Consider the following 25,432-nt stretch of genomic DNA (forward strand, 5'->3'; position numbering starts at 1 on the left):
CCGTCTTCACTATCCAACTAATCAAACAAAAAGTCTGGTGGTCCAGTGGTTAAGAATCCACCCGCCCATGCAGGGGATACAGGCTTAATCCCTGCTTCGCAAAGATCTCACATGTTACATGGCAACTACGCCCCTGCCCCACAACTAATGAACCACTGCTCGGTCTTACCACCACAACTACTGCAGCCTGTGTGCCTAGAGCCCATGCTCAGCAATAAGAGACACCACAGTGAGAAGTCTGCACACCCACTTGCTACAACTAGACAAAGTCTGCACACAGCAACGAAGATCTAGTGCAGTCAAAAATAAATAAATAAGTCTTAAAAAAAAAAAAAACCTTCCCTATTAAAAAAAAAAAAAAGTCTAGGCACTCACCTGTACACCAGAAGAGGTCCCAACTTTGTTTTTCAGTTCCAAAAAATTAATTAATTAATCAACAAGATACTTATTTAAATGTAATTACAAATAGAATAACAGGAAACAGAATCAAGGCAAAAAATTTTATCCCCTGGATGAAATAGTCCTGCTATTTCCAGTTTTCCTTACTGAAGCACTTGCTGCTTTACTATTAGGCAGGAGAAACACAACATCAAACTGTAACCATGTTTAATTTCATACCACGGGACAACGCACCACATTAAGGTCCATACGTGTAAAAGGTACACTTTTTTTTTTTTTTTAAGTGCATGCTTTACGATATGTAGGTATAGATTTATACTATACAACCTCAGAGCACACCAAAACTACTGAGACAAAACCAAAGGCATGTTTTACTAATGGTGGCAAAAGAATCCCTAAACACAGTCATAAATTAAGTCCTAAAGGACAAAAAATACAGAAAGAAGGAAAGAGAAAAAGAGGATGGGGAGCTAAGGAAGAAAGAGAAAATATCGGGTTTTGCTTTACATTAAAGAATCTAACAACATAGAAGGATGTCACAAACACATGAAAAATATCATTTAGGAAAACAAAACACTACTTTTTTCACCTCAGTTTACTACAACAGTCATTCACAGTCTAATTCAACAAAGAAAAAGATTACCAAAGAAGCAAGATATTAATTCATACTTAATTTTTTCAATTGCAAGGAGAAATTCACAATATAAAGAGTCAACTTTATTTTGTAAGATTCAAGTTAAAATTATTAAAATAGGCACTAAAAGAAACCTTCTTTTTAGGGACATAAAAGTTTGACAAGATTCTGTGTTGCATCACCATCTGCCACATTCTGCTCTGATATTTATAAATATAGTTGTGCTATTGATGTTTCTACAACTGCTCCAGGTGTAAGGCATTAGAAGGGAGAACTCTCTTTGATCACTCCAATGTCATTTCTTCTCTTTAGATCTAAGCAGTCTAGACTGTTCCCAGATTCCCAGAGATATATCTACTAAAATGCCTTTTAATCTCTAAATAGTTTATTCCAGTGAAATTGGTCAGAAAATGAAATAATCAGAATACTATTTATTCATATAGGAAAGCCACATAGACTTGTTTCTTTAAAAGAAAAAAAAGTCTACAAAAATAAAGATGAGGATCTCGATTTTCATCAATTTTTATTTCTAAACGCTGTTGTTACTAAAACACAAGCCCGTGTGCCCAACACACACTGAGTCCAAACAATACTAAATGTCAGAATGTGGAACAAAGAAAGGTTTACTGAGGGCCATGCAAAGAGATGGGTGCTTCATGCCTTAAAAACCCAAACTCAGGATTTCTCTGCTGGTCCAGTGGTTAAGAGTCCGCCTGCCAGTGCAGGAGACCCTGGATCAACCCCTAGTCGAAAAGATCCCACGTGCACTGGTGCAACACAGCCTGCACTCTAGAGCCGGTGAGCTGCAGTTACCGAAATCCGAAACCCACACCCATGCTCCACAACGAGAGAAGTTACTGCAAGAGAAGTCTGCACACTGCAACAAGAGAAAGCCCACATGCAGGAATGAAGATGTAGCACAGCCAAAAATAAATATAAATAAACAATTTTTAAAAATAAAACAAAAAAAAACCCCAAAACCCAAACTCCCCAAAAGCTTTCAGCAAAGCCCTTTTCTATGAAAAGTGAGGAAGAGTTTAGGTTAGTCCTAAACTTCTTGGTAGTAGGTCATGGTCAGGTAATGACATTCTTTTAAATCTCCACCAAAGAAACATTATTCTATGTTTTGACAAGAAAGGACCAGACCCCAAGGCACAACTTTGACCCTCTGAGATCAGGTCCTGGCTAAGAGGCGGCAGCTCTCAGTTGGTGGCTCCCTCAGGGCAGGGTTGTCAAACCCTGCCCAGCTGACATCACTGGGAGAGACAGGTGCCCAGGACCCAACTGGCCCTCAGGCTCCACAGGCCACCCACACAGAAGAGGCAGGTTCTGTAAACTGTTACATAGGCAGATGGCAGCTCCCATTAGGTGGCAGAGGCAGAGACTGGGGAGAGGTTCACTGCCGCCTCAAGGCCTGCGCCCGGCCAGTAGTGGAGCCCTGCAGGACAGAGCCTTCAGCCTGTTCCCTGGGCACCCCAGCTCACTCACTGACCTGATGCTGGATGAGCTAAAGAGCCCTGGGGAGAGGGCCAGGGTAAACTCTTATCGTACTCTCTGACTGGGGACCACCACTCTGTTGATCATAAGGTGAATGGGCCCACTAATGGTCCCTCAGTGATAGTTAATCACCTGGGGGAGGGAACCACTGCAGCACTGACCAGTGGGTGAACAGGACCACTAACAGTTCAAGGTAACCACAGCCTGGTAACAACATGCCAGGAAAACCTGCTGTGTGTTAAGGGCTGTGCATAGCTGTGCTCTATTATGCTATGACCTAATTGGAAATGTTACAAGGTTCTTAAAATACCAAGCCTACAATTCTGGGTTGAACATGTTTCTATTCAATCCAATATTAACTGTAAACTTTATAAAAAATGTTTTTAGGTATTCAATATATAAAGAGTTTGGGAAAGCTTTAAAACAATTCTGAAAAGTGAAAGATTAAGTGATATTTGTATGAAAAAAAATGTACCCTTCCTAATACACACCCCTCATAGTCATACTGTATAAAACATAAAAATACTGAGAGAAAAAAGATTTCTCTCAAAAATTAAAACACACACACACAGCTTGGTTAAAATTTCAATACAAAGGCTTAACTAACTGGGAGAAAGATGAGAAATACAAAGACTAAAAAGTCAATAATCAGAAAACCATGTGAAGAACTAGAAGGATATAAGAATTCAAGAAAAGATCAAGCGAAATGTTTAATGCTTATGTGAAGAAGAGAATCAAATCTATCACTGATGGATTTATATCTATGATTAAGGAAGAAAATTTATAATCAGAAACATATTATACTTTCTAAAGAAAAATGTAGGAGAGAGGGCTATTTGACAAGGAACATATAGAAATTTAGTAGTTTTCAATAAATGATTTAAACTACAGCAAAGAAAGAAGCACTATTTGATGCCCAAGATCTTTGCTTCAAATGAGAAAGAAAAATATATTTAGGAAAATGACAGTTATTAAAGTAATAAGAAAATGATTACCCTTTATTATTGAAGAAAGAATTATAAAAATCCATATAGCCTTAACATTTCAGGGGATGAAAGAGAGAATTAATTGATTCCAAAGACATTATATTCCAGGTAACAAAGACTGAGAAGGCACTTAAAATATCTGACTAGATACCCAGAATATATCCAAAATGACAAAATTTTAACAAGTATAGAACATTAGAAAAATCAGTAAATCAATTTGTGAGAGCACTTCCCTAGTGGTACAGTGGATAAAAATCCGCCTGCCAATGCAGGGGACATGGGTTCGATCCCTAGTCTGGGAAGATTCCATATCCTGTAGAGCAGCTAAGCCCATGTGCCACAACCACCAAGCCCACAGTCTAGAGAACCTCAATTTCTGAAGCTGCAAGCCACAACTAATGAAGCCCATGAACCTAGAACCTGTGCTCCAACAACAAGAGAAGTTACTGCAATGAGGAGCCCTCGCACTGCAACAAAGAGCAGCCCCTGCTTACTGCCATCGGAGAAAGCCTGCGCTCAGCAACAGACACCCAGTGCAACCAAACATAAAAAATAAACAATCTTTAAAAAATGTACAGGAAGCTTAAAAACAGTGGATTTATATAACTTAAAAACCATACAGGAATACCACATGTATCTGGTCATCAGACTTCTGAAAAATTCAGTAAGTCCGAAAAAATATAAACTGTCAAGAAGCAAAAAGATATCCAAACAAGAAAAACTGCTGTCCCTAAGAAGCATGAAAGAAAGAGCTGGTTTACTCAGAGCTGTATTTAAAATGATGGCTACTTGATTCTCTGACAACCTCCAACTCTTCCCAAATTGAAGCAGACTGTAAGAAGTAGACAACATGTGAAGTGCAGCATACGAACAAGTCAAAACTAAAGTTCACTAAGGAGGAGAGAAAAATCTCCAGTAAGGAGAGCAATCAGATGTTTCCAGTTAGAACATCTGAGTTCTAGTGCTGACCTGCTTTGTTAACCACTATGACATTTTATCTATGTTATTTAATTAGAATCTTATCATTAAAACAGAAACCACATGTTTTTTTCTGTCTCATAGGCTGTCTTGAGGATCTAAAGGTTGAGCAAGTATACAACACTGGTATACAATAAAGATTGCAAAGAAACAATAGTTTACAAAAACCAATAGCTCCAGTATAAGAACAGAAATCAATAGACCATTGGCCTTAACAGTGACCAACTTTTTAGAATTCCAGCCCAGGAACAAATATATCAGACTTTTATATATGTAAATATATGTATTTTATATATATGTATATTTGTTATATACATATATATACACATATATATGTATGTATATATATATACATATGTATATATATACGTATGTATATAATGGCAAAACAATAATTAGGGAGCAATTGATGAGACAGGCAGCTCCAAACTCTAAGAAGTATTAGGGGAAAAAAACAACCATCAAGAATACCAAGATATTATGTATTATAGGAATCACAGAAAAGAGGAAAGAGCAGAAGAAAATAACTGAAGACATAATGGTCAAAAACATCCTAAATTGATGAAATACATGCACCTATACATCAAAGAAGCTCAACAATGAAAGAGATCCGTACCAAGATTTGACTAAACTATCAAAAGACAAAGAATCTTAAAAGCAGAGAGAGGCAATTTGTCAAGAATAAAGGGTCCTCAATAATTGTAAAAGCTGATTTCTCATCAGAAACCATGGAGACTAGAAGGCAATGATACGACATATTTCAAGTAATGAACTGTCAACCAAGAATTCTACACAGAGCTAAACTATCCTTTAAGCGTAAAGCACAGTGCGCTCCCTGGGGGCCTGCTGGTTACGATTCCAGGCTTTCACTGTTGTGGCCCAGTTTCAATCCCTGATCAGGGAACTAAGGTCCCTCAAGCCACATGGTGCAACTAATAACTAAATAAATAAGAATAAAGGATAAATTAAGACATTCACAGATTAAAAACCAAAGTGGAAAGAAGCTGCTGATAGTAGACCTGCCCTATAAGAAATGCTGAAAGGAGTCATTCACACTGAAGTAAAAGCACATCAGGTAGTATTGGGTTGTCCAAAAAGTTTGCTCATGTTCTTCTGTAAGATGTTATGGAAATAACATACAACAATAACTTAAAAAAACATATCAAGAAATAAAAAAAAATGATGAAGGTAATTACACAGGCAAATATAAAAACCAGTATTACTATACTTTTGGTCTGCAACTCCTCCTATAGGATTTAAAAGGTAAGTGAATTAAATAGTGACTATAAATCTATGTTAACGAGCACACAATGTATAAAGATATAATCAGTGACAATAATGTAAAGATGGAGGATAGAGATATAAAGGGGCAAAGTGTTCATACTATTGAAACTAAGTTGATACTATTTAAACTAGGTTGTTATAAGTTTAGAATGAAACTCTAATTCCCCAAAGTAACCACCAAGGAAATAACTAAAACAAATATAGAAAAGGAAAGAAGATGGGAATCAAAATGGTACACTACCAAAAAAGATACATAACAAATGAGGACTTGTCCTGAACTGTCTTTCCAAAATTCATATGTTGAAGCCCTAACCTCCAAGATTTCAAAATGCAACTGTACTTGGAGGTTAGGGCTTTAAAGATGTCATTAAGTTAAAATGAGACATTTATTATAGGCCCTAATCTGCAAGGAGATCGAACCAGTCCATCCTAAAGGAGATCAGTGCTGGGTGTTCATTGGAAGGACTGATGTTGAAGCTGAAACTCCAATACTCTGGCCACCTGATGCGAAGAGTTGACTCATTGGAAAAGACCCTGATGCTGGGAAAGACTGAGGGCAGGAGGAGAAGGGGACAACAGAGGATGAGATGGTTGGATGGCATCACCGACTTGATGGACATGGGTTTGGGTAGACTCCGGGAGTTGGTGATGGACAGGGAGGCCTGGCGTGCTGCGGATCATGGGGTCGCAAAGAGTTGGACACGACTGAGCAACTGAACTGAACTGAATCTAATCTGACTAGTGTCTTTTTGTAAGAATTAATAGAAACACACAGAGACACAAGGGGTATGCACAGAGGGGCAAATATGTGAAAAGGCAGCAAGAGAAGAAAGGACCCAAAAGAAACCAAGGAGCCAACACCTTGACCTTAAACTTCTAAGCTTCCCTGATCTGTGAGAAAGTTAAATTCTTTTTTTAAGCTGCCCAATCCATGATGTTATTATGGCAGCCAGAGCAAACCACCATAGTATTTAATTGAAATTGTATACTTTTCTTAACTCTTTATTAGATATTTAAATTTTAATAGGCCATACTGTATATTCTTAATGTACATAAATGTAAGATTTTTAAAAAGAAGAGTTAAGTATACTTGAATTGAACAGATATTAACAAAATTTAGAAAAAAATTACAATAACCTGTTCCATTTTGTCCCATAAAACAAAAGAATATTTCAAATTTCTGTTTCCAATAATACTTCTCTGAACTGATTCAAAAACCATTAGAACATCTCCTTTAATGTGTGATAAAACTGGGTACAGTTAAATGTAAATTTCACTCTGACTTACAGCTCTACTGTTATCAAGGCCACATTCGTGATGTCCATCCAACATGATGACATGAAACTAAATATTCTTTGAACAAAAGCATCTGAACATGTAATACTTTAGATTTTACTTATTAGCAATAACAGACATTGAGATGTATAAGAATCCATTTCTAGCTCTGCAAAATATTTATCTACCTTGAATCTAAATGCTTGTTTTAGCATTCCAAATGTTTATTCAATCATATCCTTTGCATCGATAGATTCATTACATATACTATCCATGCCTAAGATGAACATTATTTCAAAACACTTCAAAACACAATGGTCATTGCAGTTTGGGCTGTCAAGCTGGATTCCAAGTAAGTCACAGTTTTAGTAAAGTCATTGAGAAAGTCCTATTTAAGCTAGCTGCCCTTTCAAAGTGACCTTCTATCCCTCTTGAGATAAAAAGCAGTCCTATCACACAACAATGAGTCATTTGTTTGTTGTATGAGTTTTTCTTAGCCTCTTTATGGCCTCTTCAAGTATCATCAAACACTTGTGGAGAAATGGCATATAAATTTTTGTTTTACTGTAATCTTTCTCTGCATTCTCTTCAATGTACATCAGACAAGGACATTCTTCTTGTATCACATCTTTAAAATATTATACTGCAGGACATATTTTCTAGGTCCAGCAATAATTATAGCCATCTTTTAGGCACATGTTCAAGGAGGCAATCCTCTTCCATTTTTTTAAAGTCAAAAATCACATTAAGTGCATCGGTACACTTAAAAAACTGAAAAGTGACCAAACGTCCTCTATGAAAGTACCAATCTCATAGGTAAGCAAATCACATCACTTTTTTGTATACAACATGTGTAGGATATTTAGAAGATAAAATCTTTTTATTTTCATTAGTAAGTTTACAATGAACAGAATCTGTTAAAATTTAAATTTGCACTGTCTGTCAAATATGCAGATAAGAAAAGTCTAAAAAGTATATTTGGGCATGATATCAACAATATTATGATATCTTAATTTGTTTTATGCTGCCTGCAGTTTGATTAAAATCTTCAAAACATGTTTTAACAAATTAAATTATCTAAGAGCTAATGGAAACATTTTCCTGTTGACATGATTTGTCACATCACTTATATCAAAGTGTGATTGCTGATAAGATCTGACAGAATGAGTTCTACATCGTCAAATGTTAACCTTTACTCTCCATAGGACTTTCAGTTCTTCTTTAATAGCTGTGATGATTATTCCAAGTAACTTTGCCTTTCAATGTTTCAGCATATCTTTAATATAGCTACCATGCAAGCTGTTGTTGTTAAACTACTGAATAAGGAGAAATCGACCTAAACCTGGTGTTGTGTGGTGAAATTACCTTAAAGCCCTGGTAGACTTCAAGTACTTTATAAGCAAGCTATACCACAGGACACAGAACAGAAAGGGCCTCCTGACCAAATTAAGATGTTGAAATCATAGATGCATCCATCTAAAATACACACTAAGAAGCAAGGGAAAGTGTTGGAGTAGGTTAATGCTCACGTGCAAACAAGGGTAAGGACCACACCACCTGAATGTTCACACATTATCTGCCTTTAACCTCATCTGACGGATGATAATGGTATAGGTAGGAGAACAGGGCCACAGTTTGAGCAACGGGGCCTAGAGATGGGAGTCCTTGGCAGATATTATAAAACAAGGAAACTAAATCTTAGGAAATAACCTGAGTAGTCATGGCTTTATTTCCCTTTCCGAAGTTATATACCTGTGAGGCCAGAAATAAGGACATAGTAAGTTTCACTAATGAGTGATCTTTCAAGGGCAGGTGTAACTGTCAGCCTAGTATTATATGATCATAATATGGTTTTTCCATCCCTTTCTAGCTGTAAGTAACACTGTTTGTTATAGCATAGCATTTTATTACCTCTTCGGCAGTCTTACAGGTTACAAACTTAGTTGCTATTTATATTTAACAAATCATATCAATATTGCCTGTTTCTCAAGCTACTTGTTTACTACTTATATTTGGCAGTCCAGTGGTTAAGACACTGTGCTTCCACTGCAGGAGACAAGGGTTTGATCCCTGGTTGGAAACTAAGATCCCAAATGGTGCACGGCACGGGCAAGGGAAAAAAAAAAAAACCTGTTTTACCTCAATCTTAAAAGCTATCAGTTTACTATCTATGAATTTCATCTATCTTTATTTTTCCTATCTTTACAGAAGAACTGAATTATTTTCAAAATACCCATTACAAAAGATCACACAGGAAACACATATTACACATGGTATGTACTAACAAAATCTATATAGAATTCAATGGTTTATGAGTACTTTGATGAGGACTGAATTCCTATCATAGAGCTCGGCCCTATTTTAGATCTACAGTTCACAGGACCTGGAAGACATTCAGTTAGCATAGTTACACTAAACTGGTATTTGTTGCCCAGTATTTGTTTCTCAGTCACCTAGAATAATAGAGAAAATGGAAGAGCAATCCAGTTGTTCTCTGAAGTGAAGGAGAACACAAATGGATAAGAAAAGAAGACGAAAGCCCAAAACCAACGAATCAAATGCACTAACAGAAAACAAAGTCTGAAACCTGTCCTGATGGGACATCTCTAGCTAGACTTTTTAAACAGCTTACAGTTCAACCTCATTCATTCATCACATTAGATTCAAGCAAGGCTTTATCAAAACCGTTCACGTTAAGGTTCTAAATACTGTATCAAATTTTACTTAAACTTTAGAAGACACAGCTTATACCAGCTACTACCAAGCACAATGATTAGCACATAGCAGATGCCAATAAATATTTACTTTACATATAAAGCAATCAATTATTTCCATTAATGACTGCCATGGAAAATCTGAAGAATTCTCCTTCTAAAGAAAAGTACTTCTATAGGAACATTTTTCAAACCTCTCTGGCTACCCCAAAGATAAATTATAATTGGGCAATTATGTAGCTGAATCATCAATCAGAAGGAAAGGAAAAGCACTCTCAAAATATTAGGGGAAATAAAAAGCCAAATAACATGTTTAACTGAAGACTAGATTGAAACAGTATTTTTAAGTGGATGAGAGCCACAAATCTGGTTGTTCTGTCCATGGATGCGTAAGTTTAGTCTGTTAACTAAGTAAAATGGGGGGAGGGGGAGAAGCCCTGCAACTCTGGTGGTTTCCAAACTTTCCCTTAAAAAGCAGTATAACTTTTTAACATGTTCATTATCTCATTAATCCTTATGACTTTCATTTGAGATATGCATTAAACTCCACATTTACAGATGAAAGGCTCATAAAAGTTGCTCATGGTTTCACAGCCAGTAAAGCAACAAAGTTTGAACTCAAACCCAGTTTAATGGATTCCCATAGCCACAAGAGCAAGCCTACGTTCTTGTTGCCTCAGTGATTGTTAAATAAGCAAAGGAAATATAAAACTTGAATAAAGTTGATACTACACCCTACAGAAGCATTTCTAGAATCTATTTTTCAATTTATTTTTAAAAACGGTAAAACAGACATACACAAAATTTATCTTTTTAAATAATTTTTAAGCATACAGTGCAATGGCATTAGATATATTCACACTGTTGTACAACCACACTATTCACCTCTAAACTCTTCATCTTGTAAAACTGAAACTCTATGCCCAGTAAGCAATAACTCTTCATTTCCTCTTCCTATAACCCCTAGAAACTACGTTCTACTTACCATCTCTATGCATTTGACTAATTTGGGTACCTTATATAGGTGGAATCATCAATATTAATACTCCTGTGACTAAGTTATTTCACATACTGTATACACTCAAGATTCATTCATATTATAGTATGTGTCAGAATTTCCTTACTTTTTAAGACTGAAAAATATACCACTGTATGCATGCACCACATTCTGTTTAGCCATTCATTCATTCACTAAAGGACATGTGGGTTGCTTCCACTTTTTAGCTATTGTGAATAATTCTGTCATGAACACACATGTACATATATGTCAATACCCTGCTTTTAATTCTTTTGGGTATATAACCTGTCTCAGTGTGCTCTGCCTGATGTAACAAAATATCATAGACCAGATGGCCTGAACAATAGAAAACTTTTTCTGGAGGCTTGGAAATCTAAGATTAAGATACAGTTGATGTGGCAGCCTGAGAAGACTAATAAAAACACCTAAGTACAAAAAGTAAACTGTCTTTTTTCTGTTAACCTGAAATCACAAAATGACTACTGGAATGTTAAACAAACAAACAAACAAAATCCACTGATAAACACAAAAGATCTCATCTCCTCAGGCCACTGAACACAGTATTTTACAACCTAAAATATTTTAACACTTTAAATGATCAAATGATTAAATTTGAGCTTTGACAGTATGCAGGATAACTACAGTAAATATCTAAATTTAATAAAAGTTCAATCTTTGACAATTCTCCACTTCTTCAGCCCATAATTAAAATTGCAAGGGAAAGCATTAATCAATTAAAAAAAAAATCAAAATGACCTGAATCCATGAGAGTTAACACTTGTGACTGCAGTTAGAGGGATTCTGAGCTAGTTTACAAATCGCAGAGGTAAGAACAGAGATTTATAAAGCTCTTCCTGTTCTTCATAATTGGAACTTTAAATAGAACACTAACATTACCACTTAAAATTAGGTTACACTGGTAACTTGAAAGAGTACATGTCAAAATAAGTTTGTCCAGTTACCCACTGGAAGATGTATATAGATACAGACACAGATGCATAAACTTATACATAAATATACACAAATATATAGATATATATGTATTTATATATACTACAAGAAAACTTATAGTATCCATAAGAACATCCATTCTAAGAACTATAAGAAAGCCATCAAGTTTAATTATATTAAAAAAAACTAAGAACTTTGGCAGAGTAAAAGATGTGAAAAGTCATTAAAGTATAAATGACAAATAAAAAATACTTCCAATTCCAAAAAAGGAATACTATTTATAAAATATGCAGACCTTCTACAAATCAATAACATGAAACATGATAAAATATAACCAAAGGATTCCACAAGTAATTAAGAAATATATACAAACAATAAACATTTAAAACCAACAAAAATATTCTATAGCAAACATATAGATTAAAATACTTATGAACAATGACCAAAAGTATCAAATCATTTTAAGCCAATTTCTTTTACCACCTTTAAAATAATCAACTAACCTGGGCCACTTTAATTGAATTCTGGGTAGAGCCACCAGCATGATATTCAACTTTGAATTTTTTTACAAGTTCATCAAACCTAGAAGGAAATCACAGTAGAAAAAAGTTAGCATTTGTCAGTTGTCACAATGCAAATTTTTCTGATTAGAAGCTCATTAAATTACATTTAGTGAAATTTTTGAATTACATAATTATGTTGAATAAATGAATTAAAATGCTATATGAAAACAACTTTCCTAAATTTCCATACTTAACTAATTGTTTTCCACAAGTGTACAATTATGAGACTTTAAAATACATAGGGTGACCATAATTAGACATTAAAAACAAGGTAAAAATAAGAATTTGTAAGTTATTAAATATTTATAAGCAATGAATATTTTCCTACTTTAAATGAACTCTAAAATTCTTACAAATGTATGCCCTAATAAGTTCAAAAATTTTAAATATCATAAAGGCTACTGTTTTAAAACTTAAAGAATTACAAAACTACATGGAGTTGCATGATTCTTAGGAAAATTGCTTGGTGACAGTTTCTGTATCTGCCAAATAGAGAGGGAGAGAGAGATGATCTAAAGCTTTCATACTTCATTACTTTGGCATCTGATAAAGGAAGATATATATACTAACTACACATAGTACTTTTCATACAAGGTGATGCCTGTAAATCCCTAGTATTACACTCAAAGGGCTAAGTAAACTGATTAAAATGTCTCAAATTACATGGTGTTTAATAATCTAGATGACAAGTCAATATTCCCTACTACACATTTCTAACATGTTGGATGCTGTGGGAGATAACCAAAGGGCATAGGCATAAACTTTATTTTAAAGGATTTATATGTTTTGGAGGGACAAGGATGAATATGCATGAAAAAAGAGAAAATTTAAAAATACCAAGTTATCCACAAACAAAATGTATGCAATACAGATAGCAAGGGTTACAGAAGATCAAAGAAGAGAGACTGGGATATGAATACAGTATTCAGGAAAGATACCGGTCCTAGTGCTATTTTCACAACTTTAAAATTTTAAGCTCAGAAGGAGGTTTTTTACTCAAATGAAACCTTTCACACAACTTCAAAATGCAAAAAGGGATAAATAGAGAGATGGTTACATTAGGAATAGGGAAAACAGAGTTACTATACCCACTTCTATACTTCCAATTGCCTTCAAATCCCATCTATAAAACCCTGAGATGTCAATAAACACAACTGGCAAAGCCCAAACTGTGGACAAGGTGGCTCGGTGGTAAAGAATCCACCTGACAATGCAGGAGACACAGGAGATGCATGTTCGATCCCTGGGTGAGGAAGGGATTTCTTACCTATAAGAAATGGCAACTCACTCCAGTATTCTAGCCTGGGAAATTCCATGGAGAGAGGAGGCTGGTGGTCACAGGAGCCAGACGTGAGGAGCACACACTAGAAAGTTTTCACAACAGTACCTGTATACCTCTAAGAAGAACTTACAAAAAACAATCTTAAAGACCCAGATAAGCACAATAGTGTGCTCACTGATCTAGAGCCAGACATCCTGGAGTGCCAAGTCAAGTGGGCCTTAGGAAGCATCATTACAAACAAAGCTAGTGGAGGTGACAGAATTCCAGCTAAGCTATTTCAAATCCTAAAAGATGATGGTGTTAAAGTGCTGCAGTCAAAATGCCAGAAAATTTGGAAAACTCAGCAGTGGCCTCAGGACTGGAAAAAGTCAGTTTTCATTCCAATCCCAAAGAAAGGCAACGCCAAAGAATATCCAAACAACTGTACAAGTGCACTCATCTCACACCCCAGCAAAGTAATGCTGAAAATTCTCCAAGCGAGGCTTCAGCAGTATGTGAACTGGGAATTTCCAGATGTTCAAGATGGATGTAGAAAAGGCAGAGAAACCAGATTATCAATTGCCAACATCCACTGGATCATAGAAACTGCAAGAGAATTCCAGAAAAATATCTACTTCTGCTTCACTGACTACACTAAAGTCTTTGACTCTATGGATGACAACAAACTGTGGAAAATTCTTAGATGTGGGAATACCAGACCACTTGACCTGTCTCCTGACTTCCCTGGTGGCTCAGATGGTAAAGTGTCTGCCTACAATGAGGGAGACCTGCGTTCAATCCCTGGGTCGGGAAGATCCTCTGGAGAAGGAACTGGCAACCCACTCCAGTACTCTTGCCTGGAAAATTCTATGGATGGAAGAGCCTGGTAGGCTACAGTCCGTGGGGTCGCAAAGAGTCAGACACGACTGAGTGACTTCACCTTACCTTATCTTTTTGACCTGCCTCCTGAGAAATCTGTATGGAGGCCAAGAAGCAACAGTTAGAACTGGACATGGAACAGAGTGGTTCCAAATAGGGAAAGGAGTACATCAAGGCTGTATAGTGTCACCTTGATTATATAACTTATATGGAGACTTCATCATGTGAAATGCCGGCTGGATGAAGCACAAGCTGAAATCAAGACTGCAGAGAGAAATATCAATAACCTCAGATATGCAGATGACACCACCCTTATGGTAGAAAGGGAAGAGAAACTAAAGAACCTCTTGATGAAAGTGAAACAGGAGAGTGAAAAGGCCTGCTTAAAACTCAACATTCAGAAAACAAGGATCATGGCATTGGGTCCCATCACTTCATGGCAAATAGACAGAGAGACAATGCAAATAGTGAGAGACTTTATTTTGGGGGGCCACAAAAGCACAGCAGATGGTGACTGCAGCCATGAAATTAAAAGATGCTTACTCCTGGGAAGAAAAGCTATGACCAACCTAGACAGCATATTAAAAAGCAGAGACATTACTTTAAAGACAAAATTCAATCTAGTCAAAGTTATGGTTTTTTCAGTAGTCATGTATGGATGTGAGAGTTGAACCATAAAGAAGGCTGAGCACCAAAGAATTAATGCTTTTGAACTGTGGTGTTGGAGAAGACTCTTGAGGGTCCCTTGGACTGCAAGGAGATCAAACCAATCAATCCTAAAGGAAATCAACCCTGAATATTCACTGGAAGCTAGAGGTTAAGCTCCAATAGTCAGCCACCTGATGCAAAGAACCAACTCACTGGAAAAGACCCTGATGCTGGGTAAGATTGAAGGCAGGAGGAGAAGGGGAAGTCAAAGGATGAGATGGTTGGATGGCATCACCAACTCAATGGACATAAGTTTGAGCAAGCTCCGGGAGTCGGTAATGGACAGGGAAGCCTGGCGTGCTGTAGTCCACAGGGTTGCAAAGAGTCGGACGTGACTGAGCAACTGAACTGAATGGAATAATACTAATCTATTGGAAGGACTGATGCTAAAGCTGAAACTCCAATACTTTGGCCACCTCATGTGAAGAGTTGACTCACTGGAAAAGACCCTGATGCTGGGAGGGACTGGGGGCAGGAAGAGAAGGGACGACAGAGGATGAGATGGCTGGATGGCATCACCGACTCGATGGACATGAGTTTGAGTAAACTCCAGGAGTTGGTGACGGACAGGGAGGCCTGGAGTGCTGCAATTCATGGGGTCGCAAAGAGTCAGACACGACTGAGTGACTGAACTGAACTGAACTGAACTGAATACTTACAGGACAGAAGAAAAAGTACATAGTCCCAGATGCAGATACGTGGGAGTTGTGGTAGTCTAGGAAATGTTCTCTTCGAATTACTTTCTAAACTATATATCAGCTAAGAATGATACTGGAGATTGGAAGAGAAAGGAAGAATCAGTGGACAAAATAAACATTAAGTGATTAATTGCTCTATCTGTCTGAGGTCATTCCACTTTCAAAAGCCAAGTTATCTAAATATCAGAACCTGTGAATGTAACCTTATTTGGGAAAAAAAAAAAAGTGGGGGGTCTTGCAGGAAGTAAAGATTTGGGGATCTTGAGGAGGTAAAATCCTCCCTCTTGAATTACTCAGCTAAGTCTCAGACCCCAATGCCAGTTCTTCTTACAATGGACAAAAGAGAAGACAGAGGTGAGGATGGAGACAGAGATTGGACAAATGTGGCCAAGAGCCAAGGAATGCCAGCATCCATGAAAAGTTGGAAGAGACAAACATTCTCCACTTCAGAAGGAGTACAACTATGCTAACACCTTGATTTCAGACTTCTGCTTCCCAAGAACTTTAAGAGAATAAATTTCTGTTGAAGGCCACCCCAGTTTGTTGTTGCTACAGCAACACCATCCTTTCTCACTCTCTCAAGAATCTTTCCTTAAGTTATGTCTTACCTACTCCATCATTAGTTTCTTCCTTCCAACAACAAAGAATCAGATATAATATTTTGGTAATAACTGGGGGGTAGACTTAGTACAGACACTAAAACCACAGTAGACCAACAACAATCTGTACTGTTTACTTTGTTTTTGTTATCAATTCCCCCAGCACCATCCAAAGGAACTTTCTGTTCATAGTGAAAAGTTCTGTATCTGTGCATCCAGTCTGGCAGCCACTAGCTAGCTACTGCATGCTTGGAAGGTAGGCAGTGTGACTGATGTTTTATTTCAAATAAAAATTTAAATTTCATTTAACTTTATTAACTTACACTTGAACATCTATAGCCTCAAGGCTAGCGGCTACCTTCTAGACTATTATGGTTTAAAAAGAATACCAGCTTTTCAAGATGCTCTAGAGAAAAAGGATTACAAGACCAAATAAGCATAGGAAATTGTGTATTCTATTCTCATCTTGAAGATTCATATTGTATATCAGCATATTAAAAGCACTGAGATATCTGAAACAAAGAAACATGTTTTATTTATTGAACATACAGGATCTTAGAACCCTCTGAGGTTCTAGGGTTAGTTTCCATAGCTAACATTTATGTAATATTTACTACATAAATATTAGTACATAAAATTAGTACAAAAAAAAATATTTACTACATAAATAATATTTACTACATAAATATACAGAATCAACTGTTTTAAAATTTTACCCAAATCATTTTTTTATTTTTTTATTTTATTTTTTTTTTATATTTTACATGTTTCAATGCCATTCTCCCAAATCTTCCCACCCTCTCCCTCTCCCACAGAGTCCATAAGACTGTTCTATACATCAGTGTCTCTTTTGCTGTCTCGTATACAGAGTTATTGTTACCATCTTTCTAAATTCCATATATATGCGTTAGTATACTGTATTTATGTTTTTCCTTCTGGCTTACTTCACTCTGTATAATAGAGTGAAGTATTTTTTTAAATGCTCAATACAAGTTTATAACATGGGTACTACCATTAGCTCCTATTTTTTTTCAATTTCTTTTCAACAAATACCTACATGCTACAGTATGCAGTATTTCAAATTTTGGTCTGATAAATCCTGATGAATTCTGATAGACAAGGTACGTCCATTTCAAAATGTTTAATTTTTCATTTTGATTTTTTACTGTGTGTACGCACTGATTCTCAGTTCAATTCAGTTCAGTCACTCAGTCATGTCCGACTCTTTGCGACCCCATGAATCACAGCATGCCAGGCCTCCCTGTCCACCACCAACTCCCGGAGTTCACCCAAACTCATGTCCATCGAGTCAGTGATGCCATCCAACCATCTCATCTTCTGTGGTCCCCTTCTCCTCCTGCCCCCAATCCCTCCCAGCATCAGGGTCTTTTCCAATGAGTCAACTCTTCACATGAGGTAGCCAAAGTATTGGAGTTTCAGCTTCAGCATCAGTCCTTCCAATGAACACCCAGGACTGATCTCCTTTAGGATGGACTGATTGGATCTCCTTGCACTGATTCTACTAAATAGTTGAACATTCTTCAACATTCAGTCTACTTCTTCAAAGTAGACTTATACTACTGACACTTTCCATATATTTCAATTGAGAAATATTAAGTAACCAAAATATATGTACAATATAACCCAAGAAAATTACAATATGTATGTGTATCCTGCAAGCAAAATTACCCAATATATATGTGTACTAAAAAGGACCTAGAAGATTACAACCAAGGTGTTAAGAGTGGTTTACTCCAAAGTAGAAGCAATTACAGACCTTATATACTTTTTTTTTATTGTGTAATAAGCATAGAAACTGTTCGTAATAAAAACATTTAAAAATCTACTTCATCTTATAATGGAAGAAAATAGCAGTTTTTCCATACAACAATACAAATAGAACTATATACAAATCAAAACACAGAGCAGAGAAGTGAGTGGTTCTGAATGAAAGAGGCAGGGGAAGAGTAACATCTGAAGTGGAATTTGACAGATATGGGAGAAAAAATATTCAGGGCTAAGGATAAAACAAAACTCTAACATATTCAGGGAAATAAGTTATACACAGACTAAAATGTAGGTAAAAATCAAAGTAGTAAAAACTGACAGAAGCGAACTCTCTCTGCCAGACTAATAAGCTTCAGTACTAGTCAGTAGGCAACTAGGAATTATTAAAATCTATTTACTGATAGTGTGAAAGGTAGATTTTATTTTTAAATGATAATAGCACTCCTCTAAGAACAAGGTAGATTAAAGGGAGGCAGACTGGGACTTTCCTGGGGATCCAGTGGCTAAGACTCCACACTCTCAATGCAGGGGGCCTAGATTCAATCCCTGGCTCAGGGAACTAGACCCCACACACAACTGCACAGCCAAATAAACAAAATATTTTTTAAAAAGAGTGGAGAGGGAAAATCACATCTTTTGAGGGCAAAAAAAAAAAAGAACAAAGAGTGAGAGAGAAAGAGAGACAGGCACATCGCAAGCCTTTGGAAAAGTTCGTAAGTCCGATGCTGAGACAAGGGGCTAGAGGGAAGTGATCAAGCTAAGGAATCATTTCCGAAGTTGAAGACATCACATGTGATAAATAACTGGAAGTAAAAGATGTGTCAGAGGGAAAACAATCCTGAGACTTCTACTTTGGATTACCAGTTGGATGGTGTTAAGAAAGGAAATACAAGAAAGAAGAAAAATCATATGGAAAAAAGGGAACTCCTAAGTATGTGATTATCAAACCTAGAAAGATTTCTGTTTAGGGAGCTAACTGCACAGAGGAAAAATTTATTTTCTTTCATCTCTTGCATGGATTGGGCACATCTTCTCTACACAATTTTCTAGTTGATACAAAATCTCCTGATTTTATATGAATGTTCCACATTGTCTATGACAAAACTATAAATGCACTCAGTGGAAAATGCCAGGAAAAGAAGGACTGTATATCTTTAATGAAAGAACAAAAAAGTTAAGCTAAAATATTAATAAGCCTCAAAACCATGATTAAAATTGTATAGGGAAATAATCAATTATACAAAAACCCTAAATATTTTCTAGGTTATTTAGAAATAACAGAGTTTATGATACCTTTACTTTTGATGGAGAACTTCAATATATTTCAGAATGTGATTTTTTTTTCTATAGGAGCGATGTGTCTATTTCTGTACTTTATAGATACATTCTTACTTTTTCCTTTCTTTGAGCTTCTTTGTCTGAATGCAGTGAGTGTATCAAACACCTCAATAAAAAACAGAATTGAAATTAACAGCTGATCCATGTCATAATGAAACTATTTTCATTAAAGAAAATTTTAAATAAAAATTGATGTCACTGGGATATAATTCAGAATTTCTCAAAGACTAACCTTATGGAAAAAACAAGAATGCAATATACCATATACTGCTAAAGAATTTTAATACTTGTGTACAGTATTAAGCTGATGGTGTACAGGAGAACTTAAATTTTCAGTAACACTCTCAGCTCTCATATCACATATTATTAAATACTTCATAAATATGCTATCTATATATATATGCTTTGTTTTTGAGAAGAAAAGCAAAAAAACAATAGAGTAGAGAGAAGACTTCAAATACTAACATGGCAGGCAGAGATGTGACTAAATACTAGTCTTTTAATCCTGGTTTAATATTAAACCATACCTCAGAGTGGTAATACGCACAGAAAAGTTATCATAAGAAAATGATCAACCATGAAAATTTTAAGTCTATTAAAAGATAACAGAGACTTCTGATAAAAATAATACTGATGATCATAAGCATGCTACTAGCAGGAGCAAAGAGCTTCTAATTTTGGAACAGCTGGGCAATGACTAAATGACCAAAGTAAACATAGTCAACCAAACATAATTCATCCTTTAGTATAAAAGCTCTTTTGGCATTGAGGTCAAGCCAAGTATTAATGGAAAAGAATGTAGGAGAGTATACTACAAAGAGATTCACCTTTTCAAAAACAGTGATTACTATATTAACTACAACATGGCTAGCAGAGCTGCCACGATCGCCCTGAGAAATATCAATAACCTCAGACACAGATGACACCACCCTTATGGCAGAAAGTGAAGAGGAACTAAAGAGCCTTTTGATGAAGGTGAAAGAAGAGAGTGAAAAAGTTGGCTTAGAGCTCAACATTCAAAAAAAGAAGATCATGGCATCCAGTCCCATCACTTCATGGCAAATAGATGGGGAAACAATAGAAACAGTGAGAGACTTTATTTTCTTGGGCTCCAAAATCACTGCAGAGGATGACTAAAGCTATGAAATTAAAAGACGCTTGCTCCTAGGAAGAAAAGCTATGACCAACCTAGACAGCATATTAAAAACCAGAGACATTACTTTGCTGCGGGGAGCGAGCTCCGCCTCTGGCAAAGGTCATGAGGAAGGAGGCTTGGCATACGCAAAGGCGGGATCAAGCCTCAGGAGTCTCCCTGGAAATTCTCGAGCAATCTACCCCCAAAACCAGAGTCTGCCTACTTTCTGCTTTGTGCTTTCACCTACACCTCTGACTTTATGGGGGGCTGTCCCCCACTACCTCTCTCTGAAAAAAGAGTTAGCTTACAGCTCCAGTTAATAATTCCTGGGTGTGACAGTGTTTAACCTACAAACTCCTTTGGAAATCCTCTAGCCTGCCTGAATAGGTTTTTCCGGCCACATGTGATTGTTCAGAGCCTCCCAACTGTGAGAGGCAGGAGATGTTCTAAACTGTCTAAATACAGATTCCTTTGAGCAGTTAAAAGATTGATTAGAAATTGTATTGGTGAAGGGATTTTCACTTGTTGGGCCAATGTTTGCTGCTAAGTTTCCATATCCCTTACCTGCTGTGTCCCTGGCAGTGTATTGATTAATATAATTGGTGTAAGTAGTAGCTTTAATGTTTGTAACCTGGGACCCTTGAGTTAATTCTTTTTCTTGTTGTAGCCCACCACACCTTTGCTCTGTAGGAATGCAACTTTATCTAATGCTTTTGGAGGGTGGCTCCTGACCAATCACCTTTAGAGAAAAATAAGTTTTCTGAAGAAAAGGTCTTAAAATGTTAACAGGCCTCCGGGCCAGAAGATGATGCAAATCACCTAACTTTTGCATATGCTAAGTTTGCAGGAAGAAAGCCTGGCTTGCTGCCTGACTCTACCCCTTCCCCCATTATCCTCTATGCATAACTTAAGGTATAAAAACTACTTTGGAAAATAAAGTACGGGCCTTGTTCACCGAAACTTGGTCTCACCATGTCGTTCTTTCTCTTACCTTCTGGCTGAATTATTCAGCCTCTTTTCTACACTGAATTTCCTCACTGAGCTATCCTTATCTCAGCCTCTTTTCTCCACTGAATTTTCCTACTGAGCTATCCTCATTCTATTACTCTTTATATCCTTAATTAACATTTAATTAAGCAATTGTTTCCTGATCTTCGCCTACGCCGTCTCTCCTTCGAATACCCTGGATCAGCCGGGGCTGGTCCCCGGCAACTTTGCCAATAACAGTCCATCTAGTCAAAGCTATGGTTTTTCCAGTAGTCATGTACGGATGTGAGAGTTGGACCATAAAGAAGGCTGAGCATCGAACAATTGATGCTTCTGAACTGTGGTGTTGGAGAAGACTCTTCAAAGTCCCTTGGACTGCAAGGCGATCCAACCAGTCAATCCTAAAAAAAATCAGTCCTGAATATTCACTGGAAGGACTGATGTTGAAGCTAAAAGTCCAATACTTTGGCCACCTGATGTGATGAGCCAACTCATTAGAAAAGACCCTGATGCTGGGAAAGATTGAAGGCAGGAGAAGGGAATGACAGAGGATGAGATGGCTAGATGGCATCACTAACTCAACGGACCTATGGTTGAGAAAGCTCTGGAAGATGATGAAGGACAGGGAAGCCTGGCGTGCTGTAGTCCGTGGGGTCACAAAGAGTCAGAAATAACTGAGTGACTGAAAAACAACAACTACAACACGGTCAGATAAGACTATGGAGAAGTCAACAACTGAAAAGTTTAATGGAAGAGAAATATGGTGCTATCTTTAAGACAGTATCTAGATTTTGCTGCTTATTATTATACTAAACTGTTCATTTCATAAAATTTCCAACTAGTATCCACTTTACAAAGTCGGAATGAGGAACAAACACTAAATGATTTTTCAATGAGTTTTAAGAAATAAACACAAGCAGAGTCTAACTGAGAAAGTTAAGCACTCAAGAATAAAGAATAACAACCACACAAAAGTAAAAATCAGGAGTGTAAAGGTTAAGGAGAATAGTATTTATCGGAGGATGATAATAAAACAATGTATATATACACTAAACCTTAGAAAAAACAATCATAAGACTCTTAATTCCACTGACAGTGATTCACACATAAGGATATGAATGATAAACTAAGTTTTATCCCTTATAACCTGGGGCTCAAATATAATCTAGTTCAAATTTTTAAGATTCAAAGAAAGTTTTAGAATGTAGGGCATTTTTAATTCCTATCTTTACTCAGTTTTTAGGTTAAGAAATTTCTTTCAAATAAACCTCTTTTTTAACCCTAAATAAATTACCCTACCAGCGATGTAAACTGGTAAGACAAATGGGAAAGACACAAATGTGAGACTTTTAAAGAAAAACTTTAGAAATATGAACTTATTTCCTGACATTCCTGAAAAAAGTGATTTACCAATCTAGATATTTTTCATATTACATAACATTAATCCCTGACAAGTTTGGAAACCTATACTCAGTCTGAATATGTCATTGTGAGGCTAGTGACTAAGGATGCTAAAGCGTTGTTTAGCATTTCTGACTTAAACATTAACTGACCCACCATTTCAAAGATATTGTTATAAAAATACTCATCAGCATTTATTATAAATATTAACTCTGAGAAGTATATACTTTTCAGGATTGACTGCATCTGCTCTTGAACTCTGTTCTCCACATCTTTCCCTTCTTTTTAATAGGCTCTTTAAGGTCCTCCACCCTCCAACCTTTTTCTCCAGAGGTAAAGATATACAGGAGTAGTTAGAGCTCTATTGGAACCTGATGTTTCTTCCAGTATTTACAAGAAATTTCAATTCTTAGTATGATCTGTCGTCTAGCAATTCTGAATTGCAGGTTATGTGATTCTATTTACGTGCCTTGTTTTAAGAAGACCAAGGAAATTCACTTTCATTATCCTCCAAGTCCAGTTAAATGATTTTTGATTAATTTCTCTTAGTAAGTGGCAGACTCAGGACTAAGAGATCCATCCAAAAATTAAGAAAACATTAAAAGCATATAAAGTAAAAATAAGATAATTTAGAATAAAATACACCTTATTGGCTTGAACCTAAGAACAGAAAAATTACACATTAACATTTAAGGAGCTATTTCTGTAACTTAATTTCTTCTCTCCTGTTGTGTTTTTTTTTTTTTCCTTATCATTCTTTTTATTTTTATGACTCTTTAGAAGGATTTTCTGCATGCATCTTGAAATCATAAGGAAAATTTCACATATACCCTATAACTTAGGATCAATCATTCTTAAACCTCCTTAAAAAAGTTCTTGTAAGTAAAATAAAAGAAATATCAACAGGAAAATGTCCACAAAACCATCCTTTATAATTTCTAGTTCTATCTTAGGGCAATTGCTTCCCACTTTCACAGCAACTAAAGTAAAGTCTCTTTTATCCCAGTCTTGGAAGGAAAAAGAGTGAGCTCAGAAGATAAAGAAGACCTCAGATTGTGCTAACATCACAGCATAGAAACCAAACATTAAAAATTTCGAAAACTTCATAAAGAAGACATATGAAGGATAAGATACATGTAAAATCTTTATAGTAAAACTCAAAATATTTAACTTCCTTAAGAAAGCATTCATAACTGCCAAGTAGGGTTCTGATGAAGTTCCTTTCCTAAACTTCTCATCTAAACAAATAATAAATGAAAAAACATCACTAATTCTAAACAGGTTATACTTATTAAGACCAAATGTTAATAGAATAACACAGTGGGGAAAAATCCATAGGCCAGTAGAAAGATTCAAAGCTTTGAAATCTTTTACCACAAATGTTTAGTGAGGTTCAAAAAAATCCACTTAAATGTCAGTTTGATAAAAGCCAAAAGAACATTTCCCACATGTGTTTATATTTAAGCATATTTTTAAAAGATGGAAAAAGTAACAGTCATTCAAAACCAGGGTTAAGTTAGCTCATGAGGATCGTAATTTAAAGGTATTTCTCTAACCTCTAATTTTATTTTCCTTGATAAGAAAGCAGTTTTAAGCATGCATTGCTTAGGTAAGTCTTTATTCAATTCTAAAACGTTTAAAAGTTTTAATTATTCCCATTTATAACTCTGAAGATGAATGAAGATGTCTGCACGAGAAATAACTGTTGAAAAGTACTTTGTATAGAAGATGATTAAGATAAAATGAATTATTCCTAAATACAGATGCACAGCATACACATTATGTATCCCCTCCTTATAAAAATATACAAGGAAACTTCACTAAACCAGTGTACAAGTTTCATTAAATAGTAAAACTGTTTGACATTTACTTTTAAACTATGCAAGAAAAAGTCATATATAAGAAAAAGAGAAATACTGTAAGATAGTGTTTCTCAAAATGAGACAAACAGTCTCCTGATAAACTTAAGAGTGTCACCCATATGTCCACAGAAAGTTCCAAAACACAAAATACTCTTTTTCATCCATTACTGCTTTGTTATTTCTATCACAGAATACATGGTTTATAATGGGGCCTTAGTTTCTTTAATACAAACACTTCATAAACATATGTAACAGATATGGATATGGACAGTATTTAAGCAACAAATTAATCATTTTTCTCTATCCAACTATAAAAAGTGTCATTTATCAGAAACACTCAAACATTCAGATTTCTTATCAAAACATAACACATAGAAATTTTGATTCTGAGTCATAAATAGCATTTCTACTGACAACAACTAGTAAAGTCATACATATTATAAATCACTAAAGGTACAAGAGATCTTTGGAAGCAAC

At 36.0% G+C, this 25,432-nt stretch overlaps 1 protein-coding gene across 12 annotated transcripts in view; it reads right to left on the bottom strand.

Annotated features, from left to right (window-relative positions):
- Positions 1 to 25,432, bottom strand: part of ADK (adenosine kinase) — a 549,097-nt gene that overhangs the window by 358,463 nt on the left and 165,202 nt on the right. For all 12 annotated transcript variants that reach the window (XM_086381947.1, XM_086381942.1, XM_086381948.1 and 9 more), the window contains one exon: positions 12,240 to 12,318. In XM_086381947.1, the coding sequence (XP_086238073.1) occupies positions 12,240 to 12,318 (79 nt within the window). The remainder of the gene's footprint in view (positions 1 to 12,239; positions 12,319 to 25,432) is intronic.

The sequence above is a fragment of the Bos grunniens genome, chromosome 28 (assembly GCF_055505025.1).
Source record: "Bos grunniens cultivar Pamir isolate PY7600 chromosome 28, Bosgru_T2T1.0, whole genome shotgun sequence".
Classification (NCBI taxonomy): domain Eukaryota; kingdom Metazoa; phylum Chordata; class Mammalia; order Artiodactyla; family Bovidae; genus Bos; species Bos grunniens.